Source organism: Hyperolius riggenbachi, chromosome 6, assembly GCF_040937935.1.
Source record: "Hyperolius riggenbachi isolate aHypRig1 chromosome 6, aHypRig1.pri, whole genome shotgun sequence".
In the NCBI taxonomy this organism is placed as follows: domain Eukaryota; kingdom Metazoa; phylum Chordata; class Amphibia; order Anura; family Hyperoliidae; genus Hyperolius; species Hyperolius riggenbachi.
In genome coordinates this window covers 356,220,262-356,237,725 of record NC_090651.1, presented here as the reverse complement: position 1 = coordinate 356,237,725, position 17,464 = coordinate 356,220,262, and the positions used below count along the sequence as shown (strand labels likewise).

At 47.3% G+C, this 17,464-nt stretch overlaps 1 protein-coding gene across 1 annotated transcript in view; it reads left to right on the top strand.

Annotated features, from left to right (window-relative positions):
* The window catches only part of ALDH4A1 (aldehyde dehydrogenase 4 family member A1), a 68,261-nt gene that overhangs the window by 13,292 nt on the left and 37,505 nt on the right, over window positions 1-17,464 (top strand). Inside the window, exons 2-3 of the mRNA XM_068241715.1 lie at window positions 5,499-5,592; window positions 15,872-15,964. Of these exons, the coding sequence (XP_068097816.1) occupies window positions 5,499-5,592; window positions 15,872-15,964 (187 nt within the window). The remainder of the gene's footprint in view (window positions 1-5,498; window positions 5,593-15,871; window positions 15,965-17,464) is intronic.

Genomic DNA, 17,464 nt, shown 5'->3' with positions numbered 1-17,464 from the left:
TTCCCCGATCTTTACCAACGACGATCGTTACAAAAAACGAACCACCGACTATTAAGGCAAACGACGAACGAGCCAAATCGCTACAAAAGAAAGTTCTGTCTCGGCGGATTTTAACCAACGACGATCGTTTGCAAAAGTAGTACATCGTTGGAAACGGTCGTTCGTACTAGGCTTGACATGCGCATTTCACTATTTCTCCCTGAAACTTCTCATTTTTATGCGCAGGCGCAATAGTTTCTTTACGTGATGTAACGTTCGTTCTAACGATCAGATCGTTACACACCTTTTAAAACTAACTTTAGCCGGGCGCATCCGGCAGGTGGCGCTGTTGTAGCGAATTTCATTCATGCTTAGTTAACGTAGTGCTGTGTGAATGGAAGCGCCGCAGGTGGCGCTAATTGCATTGATGCGGCACATAACAATAACAGTGTTAATGGGAACTAATATGTATTTCAAGTGGCCGGAACTGTTACTTAATGCAATTAAAATGAAGGCGGCGGCAATGTAACAGATGAAGCCGCTGCCTTTGTCTGTTCTTCGTCTTCTTCTCCCCCTTTGCCCTCCTCTGGCTTCTATACAATGCTGGCAGCCTGCGGGGACATGCGTCTCCCCCCAGAGTCGTTCGTCGCGGAAGGGAATCCTGTTTGTTTTCTTGCGACGAACGACTCTGGGGGGAGACGCGTGTCCCCCCCCCCCCCCCCCCCAGCTGCCAGCATTGTATAGAAGCCAGAGGAGGGCAAAGGGGGAGAAGAAGACGAAGAACAGACAAAGGCGGCGGCTTCATTTGTTACATTGCCGCCGCCTTCATTTTAATTGCATTAAGTAACAGTTCCGGCCACTTGAAATACATATTAGTTCCCATTAACACTGTTATTGTTATGTGCCGCATCAATGCAATTAGCGCCACCTGCGGCGCTTCCATTCACACAGCACTACGTTAACTAAGCATGAATGAAATTCGCTACAACAGCGCCACCTGCCGGATGCGCCCGGCTAACGGATAAGTACCCTAACTTTACTTAGGTCGTTCTTTCATCAATTAAAAGTTCGTTCGTCGTCCTCAACGAACGATCGTTGTCGCATGTGTGTACGTAGCACTACTCTAGGTCTCTCTGCACCTGTCTGCACCACTATGGAGGCTGCCATATTTATTTCCTATTAACCACATGACGACCGCAGTGGTAACCCCACCTAAAGAACAGGCTCATTTTTGCAGTGCTGGGCTGTGCAGGCTTTTCAGCCTTCTGCACAGCCCAGCTTGGGAGCCCAGCGATCGGACTCGCCTCCTTTTTTTGTCCCTGAGGGGACATTGACGCCGGAGGGGTCCGATCGCTGCAGGCTTTATTTTATTTTTTTCAGATGCCTCAGCGAGGCTCTCTCTCTCCCCATCCCCCTCCCTCTTCTTCCTCCCTCGCTCCCCTCCATCATCTAATTTGGAACAGGACAGCGATCTGTCCTGTTCCGCCTCTCATAGGCATCAGCCTATGTGAGGAGGGCGCTCCCCGGCCAATCAGAGGCCGGGGATTGCTGATCTCGTACAGCGTTGCGGCCCCCGGCAGCGTTGTACGCTTGTAAACAAAGGGGGTTTCTTTCCCCTTACGTTTACAAGCAGCCTGCTAGCTGCAATCGACGGCTAGCAGGCTATTCACGGAACTCCGTTCCGTGAAGCGGCAGGGAACGATCGCGCATGCGCTCGGCCGTTTCCTGGGAAACTGCAGCCCCAGGACTTGACACCAATTGGCGTTAGGCGGTCCTGGGGCTGCCGCCGCGAGCACGCCCATTGGCGTGAGGCGGTCTTTAAGTAGTTAATGTGACAATACATCAGGCCACTTGGCTGCAGATTGACCATCCGATTCGATTATTATAATTGGATGAAAAATCGTGCTGCCAAGAGCATGCCCAATCGACAATGCGACCAATATCGGGCTGAAATTGTTTGCATGTATCGATCAGACTTGCTGCACGATGTAGGGCTGACATGCTCGATCAGGAGCACGGCGGACAAGCGGAATGTGACGGAACCCCCAGCGCCGGCAACCATGTGGGGCGCATTTACGTGATGAAGAGTGCGGAGACAGGTAAAGTACACTGCACATGGCACCCGGGGACACATTTTACATTATGAAGACAATGCCGATTGCAGAGAGATTTCCTGATGAAATCGGGAATCGGCTTGCTGTTTATAGGCAATAGATCTCTCTCCAATCAGATTAGATTATAGAGAGATCTGTCTCTTTGTCAATCTGTCCATACATCTTCTGATGTATGGGCACTTATAAACAATACAAGTTGACTGGCCTCCCGCTGATCTATCCTGCATCAGTAGTGACTGAATGACATACCTGAAATAAGCATGCAGCTAATCTAGTCAGTCAGTCTAGTCAGACTTCAGTCAGAGCACCTGACCTGTATTTTTGTTCAGGTTCTATAGCTAAAAGTATTAGACGTAGAGGATCAGTAGGACAGCTGGCACTTTACGGAATACTTAGTCATGTCACTGACTTCCCTCAGAGGAGCTCACAATCTAATCCTACCATAATCAGTGTAATGTCCTGTCATATTATTATTATTATGTATTTATATAGCACTGACATCTTCTGCAGCACTTTACAGAGTACACAGTCATGTCACTGACTGTCCTCAGAGGAGCTCACAATTTAATCCTACCATAGTCCTAGTCTAATGTCCTACGATATTATTATGTATTTATATAGCACTGACATCTTCTGCAGCACTTTACAGAGTACATAGTCATGTCACTGACTGTCCTCAGAGGAGGACAATCTGATCCTACCATATAGTTACATAGTTACTTGAGTTGAAAAAAGACATACGCCCATCGAGTTCAACCAGAGAACAAAGTAAAACACCAGCCTGCTCCCTCACATATCCCTGTTGATCCAGAGGAAGGTAAAAAACCCTTACAAGGCATGGTCCAATTAGCCCCAAAAGGGAAAAAAATTCCTTCCCGACTCCAGATGGCAATCAGATAAAATCCCTGGATCAACATCATTGGGCATTACCTACTAATTGTAGCCATGGATGTCTTTCAAGGCAAGGAAAGCATCTAAGCCCCCTTTAAATGCAGGTATAGACTTTGCCATAACGACTTCCTGTGGCAATGCATTCCACATCTTAATCACTCTTACTGTAAAGAACCCTTTCCTAAATAAATGGCCAAAAACGATTTTTCCTCCATGCGCAGATCATGTCCTCTAGTCCTTTGAGAAGGCCTAGGGAAAAAAAAGCTCATCCGCCAAGCTTTTATATTGCCCTCTGATGTATTTATACATGTTAATTAGATCCCCTCTAAGGCGTCTTTTCTCTAGACTAAATAAACCCAGTTTATCTAACCTTTTTATAGTCATACTCTAATGTCCTACCATATTATTATTAATATGTGTTTATATAGCACTGACATCTCCTGCATCACTTTACACTGGTGGTCCGCAGGACGCTTTCAGTTGGGCCGCGGGACTGTCCTCTTGCCCCCGCCCCGCCCCCTCTGCAGCCGCTGCTGCTGTTATCTCTGGCGGCCGCTTGGTATCTTACATTCCCCTTCTCTCCCTCTTGTCAGCGTGTGAGTCACAGCAGCGCGCCCTGCAGCTGCTGTGACAGAGAGGGAGAAAGCAGGAGAGAAAGAGCGGCTTCCTGTAGCGGCTCGCCGTTACTATGGGAACCGCTCTCTCCTTCCTGCTTCCTCCCTCTTCATCACAGCAGCAGCAGGGCGCGCTCCGGCGAGAGAGAGGGGAATGTAAGACACCACCGGCCAAGGTAACTGCAGCAGCGGCGGCCGCGGGGGGGGGGGGGGGGGGGGGGTGGAGTGGGGGCTGCTATACCTGGGCACTATACTGGGGCGCTTATACTGGGGCACTGTACTAGCTATACTTGGGTACTATACTGGGGCGCTATACTGGCTGTACTGGGGCACTACTAGCTATATTGGGGCACTATACTGGGCACTATACTGGCTGTACTGGGGCACTACTAGCTGTACTGGGGCACTACTAGCTATACTGGGGCACTATACTGGCTATACTGGGGCACTATACTGGCTGTACTGGGGCACTACTAGCTATACTGGGGCACTATACTGGCTATACTGGGGCACTATACTGGGCACTATACTGGCTATACTGGGCACTATTCTGGCTATACTGGGGCACTATACTAGCTATACTGGGGCACTACACTGGCTGTACTGGGGCACTATTCTGGCTATACTGGGGCACTATACTGGCTATACTGGGGCACTATACTGGGCACTATACTGGCTGTACTGGGGCACTATACTGGCTATACTGGGGCACTATACTGGCTGTACTGGGGCACTACTAGCTATACTGGGGCACTATACTGGCTATACTGGGGCACTATACTGGGCACTATACTGGCTATACTGGGCACTATTCTGGCTATACTGGGGCACTATACTAGCTATACTGGGGCACTATACTGGCTGTACTGGGGCACTACTAGCTATACTGGGGCACTATACTGGGGCACTATACTAGCTATACTGGGGCACTATACTGGCTATACTGGGGCACTATACTGGCTATACTGGGGCACTATACTGGCTGTACTGGGGCACTACTAGCTATACTGGGGCACTATACTGGCTATACTGGGGCACTATACTTGCTATACTGGGGCACTATACTGGGCACTATACTGGCTGTACTGGGGCACTACTAGCTATACTGGGGCACTATACTAGCTATACTGGGCACTATACTAGCTGTACTGGGGCACTACTAGCTATACTTATACTAGCTATACTGGGGCACTGTACTAGCTATACTGGGGCACTGTACTAGCTATACTGGGGCACTATACTGGCTATACTGGGGCACTATACTAGCTATACTGGGGCACTATACTAGCTATACTGGGGCATAATAACTATACTGGGGCACTATACTACCTATACTGGGGCATACTAGCTATACTGGGCACTTTACTAGCTATACTGGGGCACTACCTACCAACACTGGGCACTATACTAGCTATACTGGGGCACTACCTACCTATACTGGGCACTATATTAGCTTTACTGGGCACTATACTAGCTATACTGGGGTAACTGTACTAGCCATACTGGGGCAACTAAACTCCCTATACTGGGGCAACTATGCTAGCTATGCCCCCCCGGTAACCCGCTGTGCACGACGCTGTCCACTAGGACGCTACACCCCCCGCGGGCCCTGGAGAAAAATTTGGTCAGAAAGTGGTCCCCGGGCCGGAAAAGGTTGGGGACCCCTGCTTTACAGAGTACATAGTCAAGTCACAGACTGTCCACAGAGGAGCTCACTATCTAATCCTACCATAGTCCATAGTATATTGTCTTACTATATTATTATGTATTTCTATAGCACTGCTCTTTTCTACAGCACTGTATAGAGTACATAGTCATGTCACTGACTGTCTTCAGAGGAGCTCACAATCTGTGTCATGGTTCCTAGTAACCTAATTTCCGGTTTCACTGTCCCGTTTAGGCTGCGCTGGCATCACTGTGCGATGGCCGAGGTGAAGAATGAGCCGATTCTGGAATTCAAACATGGCAGCCCGGAGAGAGAAGCTCTGCAGAAAGTAAGAATGTTTGTGATATTATCCCAGATTTCATATGCAATAAGCTACTTTTGTCACTTGTTCATTAATGGTCCGCCCACCACATACAGAAGACTCAGTGTGCCTCTTATCTATATGTGGTGAATAGAACTCCTGACCTGTCACGTCCATCTACATGACCGCGACAGGCATTATTAGGCCAAGTATTTCAGAGTACGTGGTTTTTTTTTTTTCTTTTTTTTTTTTTGTGTGAACCAAACCCATTAACTAACAATGGTTGTCAGATCAGTTGTAAAGCGTTTTTGTGTACAACAAATCATGCACGCACAAATAAGAGGTGTCTAGTGGAAACGAGGCCTTAGGGCTCATTCACACTATGAGCGTTTGCAGATTTTTTTTATACGCAGGCGATTTTTAGAAATCGTCCTGAAAGCGCTTGTGCAATATTTTCCTATGAGAGTGTTCACATGTGAGCGTTTCCATTTCTTTGAAATCACAAACACGCCACATGTACCATTTTCTGAGCGCTTTAGCTCAATGGACGGTAAAAGGAAATCGCAAAGCGCTTGAAAAATGGATATGTATAGCGATTTCCCAAATGCTTCTACATTGTATTTATTCATTTCCGGCTACAAGAAATCCATTGCTCCACAAATCGCAGGGAAAAGCTCTTCAAAAATCACTGTATATATCACTCAGCGCTTGCGACAGCGCTGGCGATTTATAATGTGAACAAGGCCTTAAAGAGACACTGAAGCCTCCAAAAAACAATCTTTTTATTTAATAAATGTTTAACATAATAGCCCTAACAAAACCGCCGCATCCCCACGGCTGTAATCTATCTAAATCCCCCCTAACTCTCCCTCCCTCTCCCCTGCAAAATCCACCACTTTCTTGGTCGTGGATTTTGCTGCCCCTGTGCGCTTCCGTGTGAGGCAGAGCTATGAGCTGCAGCCCTGCCTCACACGCGTCTGTCAGCGGCGGATCCCCAGTGAAGGAAGACTGAGAGAGGCGGGGGAGAGGCGGCGATCCGGGCTGACAGACGCGTGTGAGGCAGGGCTGCGGCTCATAGCTCTGCCTCACACGGAAGCGCTGCCCGGATTGTCCCCCAGAGAGTTTGGGGGGATTTAGTTAGATTAGAGCGGCGGTTTAGTTAGGGTAAAGATGTTAAACATATTCGTTAAATAAAAAGACTTTTTTTTAGACTTCAGAGTCTCTTTAACCACCCTAGCATTCTGGACGAGCTGAGCTCGTCCAAGAAAAAGTTGCTGTTAGTGTTTAGGACGAGCTCAGCTCGTCCAGCGCTGTCCCCACTCACCAGCGTGCACAGCGTGATCTCCGCCGCCTCCTCTGTGCTGCTGCGGCTGCTGCGGGGCTCCCTCTCCCTCCTGCTGGCTCTGATCGCCGGCGCCAGGCTCCCCAGGCTCCTCCGATCCTCCGGTCCCCGCTCCCCAGGCTCCCCCGATCCTCCGGTCCCTGCTCCCCTCCTCTCCGCAAGCCTACGGAGATCCGGCAGTCAGGGAAGATGGCGTAGCCCAGCCACTTCCTCTGACGCCGGCTCCTGCGCCCCCTAGTGTCCGTCGCGGCGACAGCATCATTGGATTACATAGGTACACAAACTCTATGTAATCCAATCATGCTACTGTATTTCAAAAAGTTGTTTGCACAAACACAAACACCTGTCAGCTCTCAATAAAAGCCCTGAACAGTTACTGGCTCTCCCTCTTACAGAGTCCTCAGCGTCCAGTGTTAGTCTGTTTACAGCTATCATCTGTGATTTCTGTGCGATTTCTGTGCGATTACTGCTTTTTTCCAGCCTTAGCTTCGTTCATATTACTGTCAGATTGCGTATTGCTTTCCGTCTTTTTCAAGACGCTGTGATCCCTGTGCGTTTTGCTTTTGCTGTTTTTTTTTTTTTTTTTTTTTTGTCGCTGCTCGTGACCCCGTACCCTGCTTGGGGTCATGGCCTCGTCCTCCCGGAGGCGTGTGCGTGACGAGGAGTTGTTGGATGTCCTCGAGGCAAGCGACAGCGAAGACGAGCTCCTAGAGGAATCGACAGACAGCGATGTTCCCGGTAACCTGTCTTCGGAGACGGAGACCAGTGATGAGGAAGCCGAGGAGCCAGTGACGGTCGCACGCACCTGGTGTGAGCTGGGGAGCCCCACTCAAGCTCCGCCACCCAGGTTCCCCTTCACAGGGGCACCCGGGCAGAAGATCGCGTGCGACGAGAGTCCGCTGTCCTTTCTGGAGCTCTTCCTGACTGATGACGTCATCCGCAAGATTGTTGAGGAGACGAATCGCTATGCAGCGCAACATCAGCAGGGATCTTCTCTACCCAGGTTCTCGCGGAGCAGGAAGTGGGAACCTGTGACCAGCAACGACATCTGGGTGTTCCTGGGGCTCGTCATCCTCCAGGGAGTTGTTGGTAAGCCGCTGCAGAAGTGGTACTGGACCACTAATAAGATCCTCAGTACGCCCTTCTTTGGATCTGTTATGTCCGAGCCACGGTATACCCTCATCATGAAGTATTTGCACTTCGGAAACAACGAGGAGTTTGATGAGGCCACCCATCCCGCACCCAAGCTGAAAAAAATTTGGGACATATACCAGATGATTGTTGCGAACTTCAAGGCTGTGTATGTTCCAGATCGCGACATCACGGTTGACGAAAGCCTCATGGCATATAAGGGGAGACTGAGCTGGGTGCAATTTATTGCCTCAAAAAGGGCACGCTTTGGGGTGAAGTCGTATATGCTCTGTGAGGCCAACTCCGGGTACATCTGGAACTCTGTAATTTACACGGGCAAAGGCACCAAATTTGCCCCTCAGTTCAGCCAGTTTGGGTGTGCCACCTCCTCTGTCCTAACCCTAATTGAGCCATTGCTGGATCAGGGGTACTGCCTGACGACAGACAATTTCTACAGCTCCCCTGAACTTTTTGATTACCTGGTCCAGCATAAAACCGATGCCTATGGTACCTTGAGGGCTAACCGTCGGAATCTGCCGCCGGCCTTTTCTGCCAGGAAGCTGAAAAAGGGGGAGGTCGTTGCCTGGCAGAAAGGCAAAATGATGGCTCTAAGGTGGAAGGACAAACGTGATGTCTGTGTCCTCAGCACTATTCATAATGCCGAGACTGTCCGCACCACCAACAGGAGTAAACAGGAGGTGGATAAACCCAAAGCCATACTGGATTATAACAACACTATGGGGGGTGTGGACAGGGCTGATGGAGCCATGACTTTCTATCCGGCTGTCCGCAAGCAGCAGCGGAAATATTATAAAAAAAATTTCCGCCACTTACTTGAGCAGTGCTTGTGGAATGGCTATGTGCTCTACAAGAAAAGGTGTGTAAGGCCTGTACCCCACCATGACTTTGTCTGGCAGCTGACGGAAGCAATCTGCACGAAGTACCCCGCACCAGAGTCAACATCTAGACCGGGGCGCAGGGCATCATATGTCGTGAATCCGGCACGGCTTTCAGGGAGACACTTTGTGGAGTACTTGCCACCGACCCCACAGAAAGCAAACCCTACAAGAAGGTGCGTTGTTTGCTGCAATAAGAAGGACAAGGATGGCAAAAAGATGCGGAAGGAGACCCGCACTTACTGCCCAGATTGTGACGTGGCACTTTGCGCATTACCATGCTTCAAGATCTACCACACTAAAGAAGTGTTCTAAGGTACACTTGTAGCCTGTATAATTTTGTTTCTGCCTTCATTTATTTATTTCTGCATTGATTTATTTATTTCTGCATTTTCTTTATATTTCTGCATTGAGGAAAAATGCAAGGTATTTCAGTTAGTTATTCATAAATTTTATTTTATTTTTGACAAGAATTAGTGTTTGACACTTTTATTATACTCAGAATGTATACTAAACTCTTGCTTGGCTCATTTTGGTAAGTTACAGGAAAAAGGTGCTGAAAATTAAATGTACCGCTTTTTGCACAGAAATCCTTGGGAATCAGAACGCCGAGGTGGTTAAAGCAGGGCTGTAGAGTCGGTACAAAAATCTTCCGACTCCAACTCCGACTCCTCAGTTTATGAAACCACGACTCCGACTCCGGGTGCCCAAAATGGCCCTGACTCCGACTCCTCGACTCCGACTCCTTAGTCTAATTTTTAACAGGGCTGTGGATTTTGTACAAAAATCACCCGACTCCGACTCCTCAGTTTATGAAACCACGACTCCGACTCCAACTCTGACTCCAGGTGCCCAAAATTGCCTCGACTCCTCCTCCAACTCCACAGCCCTGCTTTAAAGTGAGAGAGATCTCAGATTTGATACTTATCCGGGGCTTCCTCCCGCCCCATAATCTTGTCTGAGTCCCACGTTGTCCTCCCGTGGTCTGCCGTTCAGCCGCGTCCAGTCCCGGTAACTGGCTCAGTCCCGTCAGTCTGGATCTACTGCGCATGCACAGCAGGTCTGCACAGACATTCTCCTCTTCCTGCATGAGTGACAGAGAATGTGCCTATATCAATCATTGCAAGGATTAGTGTTTAACCATCTCTCTCCTGTCTAATGGCTGTGTTTTGTATGCAGACAAACGTGGTTAGTAAGCTGAAGCAATGTTTACTATTAAAGTGGACTTGAACTCAGATTTCTTTATAACAGCTGATACAAATCCTGCTATAAGGCCTCTTTCACAGTGCGACGTTAACCACTTCAACACCACAGGGTTTTTTTGCTTAAAAACCAGAGCAATTTTCACATTTCAGCGCTCCTCCCATTCATTCACCAATAACTTTATTGCTACTCATCAGATGTAAATGATCTATATCTTTTTTTTTTGCCACAAATTATGCTTTGTGAGGGTGATATTTGCTTTTAGTAATTATGTTATTATCTGTGCATTTTAAAGGGAAAAATGAGAAAAAAAAAGAAAAAATACACTATTTCTCCATTTCCATCCACTATAATTTTCAAATAAACAATGTTACCATAGGTAAAACCCACACATTATATTTTCTAATTTGTCCTGGTTATCTCAACATTTAAATAATGTTCCTAGTACAATGTATGGCAATAATATATTAGTTGGGAATAAAGGAGTATTTTTTCTGGTTGTTTTCTCATTGTACTCTATCAGTAATTAAAAGCCCTTATCTTCATGATTAACAGTAATACACTCTCATGGCATACATATTTTAAAAGCTAAGTCCCTATGGTAACTATGTATTCTCTTTTCAATGCTGTCACTTTTGTTTTTTTTTTTACAAGTATTTATTTGGGGGTACAGAGTACATGAAAATAACAGTTTTATTGCTTTTCAGTTTTCCGTTAAAAAAAAAAATCACATGACTTAGCCCTCAGTTGTCAAACAACACAAAATCTATTCTCTCACTTGTCACGGTTAAAATGATACCCTATATACATAATCAGATAGCTTATTGGGCATACAGCACACTGTTTACCACAAGTACGCCTATCTACTCCCCTGAGCTTCAAGTGAAGTTCTGTGGGGAGTAGATAAGCGTAGGAAGAGTTTCAAAGTGGTTAAAGTCGCACGTTAGAAAATGTTTTAACGTGGACTGACGCACAGCAATACTAAGTCTGTGCATCATTCACAGTGCACACGCTGCATTGTGTGTAACGTGTAGCGTTATTAGAAAGTGCTGCATGCTGTGCGTTAGACACGTTATTAGCTGCATTGGACTGTTTGCACATGCTCAGTAATGATCTGGAAGCATACTTTTCATTGCTTGTATGCGAGGGGGGTTACCGTATATACTCGCATACAAGCCGAATTTTTGACCCCCAAAAAGGGGGTCAAAAGTTGGGGGGTCGGCTTGTATGCGAGTCTTCCCTGGTGGTCTAGTGGTGGGTGGTCGGGTGGTCGGGTAGTCCGCGCCCCGCTCCCCCCCCTCCCCGCTCCCCCCGCGGCCGCCGCTGCTATTTTACCTTCTTAGACAGCGGCCGCTTCCTAATCCGCGTTCCTCTTCTTTCTCACCGAGTGTCAGTGTATCACAGCAGCGCGCCGGGCGCTGCTGCTGTGACGATGCAGGGGGCAGGAAAGAGCGGTTCCCTTGGTAACGGCGATACAGATCGCCGTTATAGGGAGCCGCGCTATTTCCTGCCCCCTGCATCGTCACAGCAGCAGCGCCCGGCGCGCTGCTGTGATACACTGACACTCGGTGAGAAAGAAGAGGAACGCGGATTAGGAAGCGGCCGCTGTCTAAGAAGGTAAAATAGCAGCGGCGGCCGCGGGGGGAGCGGGGGGGGGGAAGCACTACCCACCTATGCTGGGCACTATACTAGCTAAACTGGGCACTATACTAGCTAAACTGTGCACTATACTGGCTAAACTGGGCACTATACTAGCTAAACTGGGCACTATACTGGCTAAACTGGGCACTATACTGGCTAAACTGGGCACTTTACTAGCCATACTGGGGCACTATACTGGCTAAACTGGGCACTATACTGGCTAAACTGGGCACTATACTGGCTAAACTGGGCACTTTACTAGCCATACTGGGGCACTATACTAGCTAAACTGGGCACTATACTGGCTAAACTGGGCACTATACTGGCTAAACTGGGCACTTTACTAGCTAAACTGGGGCACTATACTAGCTAAACTGGGCACTATACTGGCTAAACTGGGCACTATACTGGCTAAACTGGGCACTATACTAGCTAAACTGGGCACTATACTGGCTAAACTGGGCACTATACTAACTAAACTGGGCACTTTACTAGCCATACTGGGGCACTATACTAGCTAAACTGGGCACTATACTAGCTAAACTGAGGCACTACCTACCTATACTGGGCACTATACTGGCTATACTGGGCACTTTACTAGCTATACTGGGCACTTTACTAGCTATACTGGGCACTATACTAGCTATACTGGACACTACCTACCTATACTGGGCACTATACTAGCTATATTGGGACACACTGGGGGGCTGCACCAATCCAGCATTTCCTACCCCCGGCTTATATGGGGGTCAATCATTTTTCCCTGTTTTTTCAGGGAAAAGTTGGGGGGTCGGCTTATATGCGGGTCGGCTTATATGCGAGTATATACGGTATATGCTCAGTAAAACTATACACATTAAAACTCGGCTGATAACGTGTGTACAGCAGCCAAGTGTCTTGCATAGAGCCAACCTCTGTGGGGTGAGTAGATTGACTGTTATGTAGTACAGCGGGGTCTGGGAAGATCTCAGGTCATGCAGCTGACGGCAGCTCTGCTAATATTTACCTGCAAACAAACTTTCCAAGTTAATCAAGTGAGTCTGTCAGTCACATTCCCAGCCAGACACTGTCACTTATTCACCAGCACTTTGCTGACTGTGCATTCACCATCACAGCCCCCCACCTGTCCGACCTGCTGCGTACGTTTTTCTACCTTTAACCTTTAAAGGACAACTGTAATTAGAGGGATGTGGAGGCTGCCTTATTACTTCAGATGCTACTAATGCCAGAAAGATCAGCAGGACTTTTGGGCCTCTGCTGATCTTTCTGGCATTAGTAGCCTCTGAATTGCACACCTGAAACAAGCAACAAGCATGGGGCTAAGCCAGTCAGATTTCAGCCAGAGCATCTGATCTGCTTGTCTATGGCTAAGGGCCTTTTTCGATAGATTAGTGATGCGGCTACCGCTGGCCGCGTCAGTGACTGGACAAGAGGGGGGTGGATGCGGCTGTGTGTAAATCTGTAGCAAGCTGCAGACTCTCGGATTGTTCCGCTCCGCACGCAGTGGAAACTATTCCATTGCCGTGCATTTGGTTCAGGACACCCGCGGTGCAATGTAGCTGCATCACACCGCATCTGATGGAAACGGGCCCATAATGTATTAGAGACAGAAGCTCAGGAGAACAGCCAGGCAATGTGCATTGTTTAAAAGGAAATAAATATGGCAGCCTCCATGTACCTCTCACTTCAGGTGTGCTTTAAAGGACAATTGAAGTGAGAGTAATACGGGGCAGACATCTGATCTGCATATGCTTGTTCAGGGGCTGTGGTTCAAAGTATTAGAAGTAGAGGATCAGCTGGACTGCCAGGCAACTGATATTGTTTAAAAGGAAATAAATAGGACAGCCTCCATATCCGATTAAAAAAAAGAAAAAAAAAAAAAAGACATTGGCCTTAACCTGCTGAGCGGTCTGGACGAGCTCAGCTCGTCCAACACCGCCAGAGGCTGCCGCTCAGGCCCTGCTGGGCCGATTTTAGTCAAATAAAAAGCAGCACACGCAGCCGGCACTTTGCCAGCCGCGTGTGCTGCCTGATCGCCGCCGCTCTGCGGTGATCCGCCGCGAGCAGCGGCGAAAGAGGGTCCCCCCAGCCGCCTGAGCCCAGCGTAGCCGGAACAAAAAGTTCCGGCCAGCGCTAAGGGCTGGATCGGAGGCGGCTGACGTCAGGACGTCGGCTGACGTCGATGACGTCACTCCGCTCGTCGCTATGGCGACGATATAAGCAAAACAAGGAAGGCCGCTCATTGCGGCCTTCCTTGTTTATTCTGGGCGCCGGAGGCGATCGGAAGATCGCCTCCGGAGCGCCCTCTAGTGGGCTTTCATGCAGCCAACTTTCAGTTGGCTGCATGAAATAGGTTTTTTTTTATTTAAAAAAAACCCTCCCGCAGCCACCCTGGCGATTTAATCAGAACGCCAGGGTGGTTAATTTACTAACCTTATCTCCTGTCTTTAAAAATGTTTCTGAGCTGTTTCTAGTGTTATCACCATGGTGATACGGCATGCAGTATTCACTAAGGGCCCGTTTCCACTATACCTAGGCGAATATGCATAGAAAAAACGCCTGCGGATTTGCATGCGTTTGAGAATTCGCCTGCATTTGATCAGCAATACAGCCATTAAAGAGAGTCTGAAGCGAGAATAAATCTCGCTTCAGACCTCATAGATAGCAGGGGCACGTGTGCCCCTGCTAAACCGCCGCTATCCCGTGGCTTAACGGTGGTCCCTGATCCCCCAAATCCCCTCCGTAATGTGGGGGAGCGCTTCCTGGTTGGGGCAGGGCTAACCGCCGCAGCCCTGCCCCACGCGTGTCTGTCAGCGCGTATCACCGCCTCTCCCCCGCCCCTCTCAGTCTTCCATCACTGAGAGGGGCGGGGGAGAGGCGGCGATGCGCCGCTGATAGACGCGACTGGAGGCAGGGCTGCAGCCGTTAGCCCTGCCTCCAGGAGCGACCAAGTCTGCGACCAAGTGTCGCAGTGGGGGGTTTGGGGGTGAAGGGACCCCCGTTTAGCGGCGCAATCGCGGCGGTTTATGAACTATGAACTATGAGCTCTGAAGCGAGATTTATTCTCGCTTCAGAGTCTCTTTAAGATTTCTTTTGAGAGCCAAATTTCTTTTCAAGAACCATGTTTTTAGGAGTCTGTTTAAACTAGCTGCTGACATTAAATAAAATCAGATATCATAGTAATAATCTTATATCATGACCAAAACCAATTTCACATTATAATAGAAATATGACAATACTCATATTTAATGTGAAGAATTACCTTGCATTTCCTTGGGATTTTGATAATGATTAGGCCCCAAAGTTATTTCTCACTGCCTTGCATTAATGATGATAAGCAGGGCGAATAATGAACAACAGGGGGAAATGGCAGCGCTTTCAAATACAGGCTGCACCCGGGTTGGCCAGCTGCAGAGATGTGCAGAGCCCAATACACGGCAGATTACACAACTTGCATTCAAAACAGAAGCAGCAAGGGAGGACATTGGCTTCAAAAACAGCCTGTGCACAGATTGTTCAATACTAGACTCTTCCACGGCGATGACCCGTGGCTAAAGAGCCACATAAGGCTCTAGAGCCACAGATTCAGACCCCTGACCTAGCATAAGTGAATTAACACTGAAAATAATGATTGATGTGTGGTGATACATTTTCTCTTGCCTTATTTTCACCAGCATGATCTTAGTGAATTGAGGCCATTGAACCCAATACTATATAAAGTTGCGTGATAAGTTTGTTATACTTTTGTTTCACCTGATACCTCTGTCATTTCCTTCAGAATTTACTGGAAAAATAAATATGGCTGCACTTCCTGTGTTAGGATGACAACTGAAGGTAACCTCAGGGAATCACGGGAATTGTGGTCCACGCACACACACCTTCTCTATACCAGCCACTCTATCATTTCAGTATAGAGCTACTGTCCCTAATTACAAATCAAAGGTATTAATTTACAAAACATGGACGGCACTGTGTAGTGTGCAGACTCTCCCCAGTGGTGGCACAGACAGGTAGAAAAACCTAACAGAAAATATAGCCCTTGGTCACCCATTGAAAGGTAGAAAGGATGACTTTTCCCTTTGTTGTGTTGCAGGCACTACAGGACCTCAGAGACAAGACGGAGGAGATCCCATGTATGGTGGGTGGGGAGAAGGTGTGGACCCAGGACATCAGATACCAGCTATCGGTAAGGGGGCTTCCTGTTACTTATAAAGGTGTTGTTTGGGGCCCATTCACACTATAGCCCTCACCCAATGAAAGCGGGTCCGAGATGAAAAACTAACTATAACAAGTGACTTGTCTATATATCTTATCTAAAGTTTAGATAGTTTCACAGCATATCTAGCTGCAAACTGCTTCAACAGTTTATGATTATTTCTTCCTGTGATACAATGAGGTGAGGGCAGCCATGTTCTCTTTGTCACATTGTCACAGGCTCCGGGCTGGAGATGCTATCAGCTTGCCTGTGTGTAATTCCAGTCCCCTCTCCTCCCCCCCTCTGCCTCTGAAATCAATGGCTAGTAACCTCCTCCTCCTCCTGTCCAGACTGAGCTCCCATAAGCCCTTGCCACAGTGCCAAGGCACTGTGAAAACCTGTGGGCGAGGCTTGTTTAGTTTATAGGGAATTAGAGCATTAAAACAAAATAAAAAAGTATTTGGCTTGAGGAATGCCCTATAAACTTATATGAAAGGAACACAATTATGCAATGAGTAAAAGTTTATCTCGGATGGACTTTAACTTTATCTCCTGAGTTTTCTCTCAGGAGATAATTTTTCATTTAAGATAACTTTTAAGCACTTGGGATTTGAAAGTAGTAAAAAGTTGGTAAAATATTAATATCAAACTTATCTAGAGTATTTACTTAAAGAGGAACTCCAGTGAAAATAATTTAATATAAAAAGGTGCTTAATTTTTACAATAATTATGTATACATGATTTAGTCAGAGTTTGCTCATTGTAAAATATTTCCTCTCCCAGATTCACATTCTGACATGTATTACATGGTGACATTGTTACTGTGGGCAGATTATGTAGCTGTTCTGGCTTTAACAGACAGCTATAAACAGCCATTTCCTGTGTGTGTCATTGTTACATTGTGGCAGTTTGCCCAGAGTACCGTATGGTACCAGAGCCTCTTGTGGGAGGGGTTTCAGCACAAAATCAGTCATACAGCGCCCCCTGATGGTCTGTTTGTGAAAATCATTATATTTTTCATGTAAAAGTGGGTATCAGCTACTGATTGGGATAAAGTTCAATTCTTGGTCGGAGTTTCTCTTTAAAGAGGAACTCCAGTGAAAATAATGTATTTAAAAAAGTGCTTCATTTTTTACCATAATTATGTATAAATGATTTAATCAGTGTTTGCTCATTGTAAAATCTTTCCTCTCCCCGATTTACATTCTGACATTAATTACATGGTGACATTTTTACTGTGGGCAGGTTATGTAGCTGCTCCTAGCTGTTTTGGCTGTTAGAGACAGCTGTAAACAGCTAATTCCTGTCTGTGAACATTGTTATATTGTGGCAGTTTGCCCAGAGTACCGCGGTACTCAGAGCTTCTTGTGGGAGGGGTTTCAGCACAAAATTAGTCATACAGCGCCCCCTGATGTTCTGTTTGTGAAAATCATTATATTTCTCATGTAAAAGGGGGTATCAGCTACTGATTGGTATAAAGTTCAATTCTAG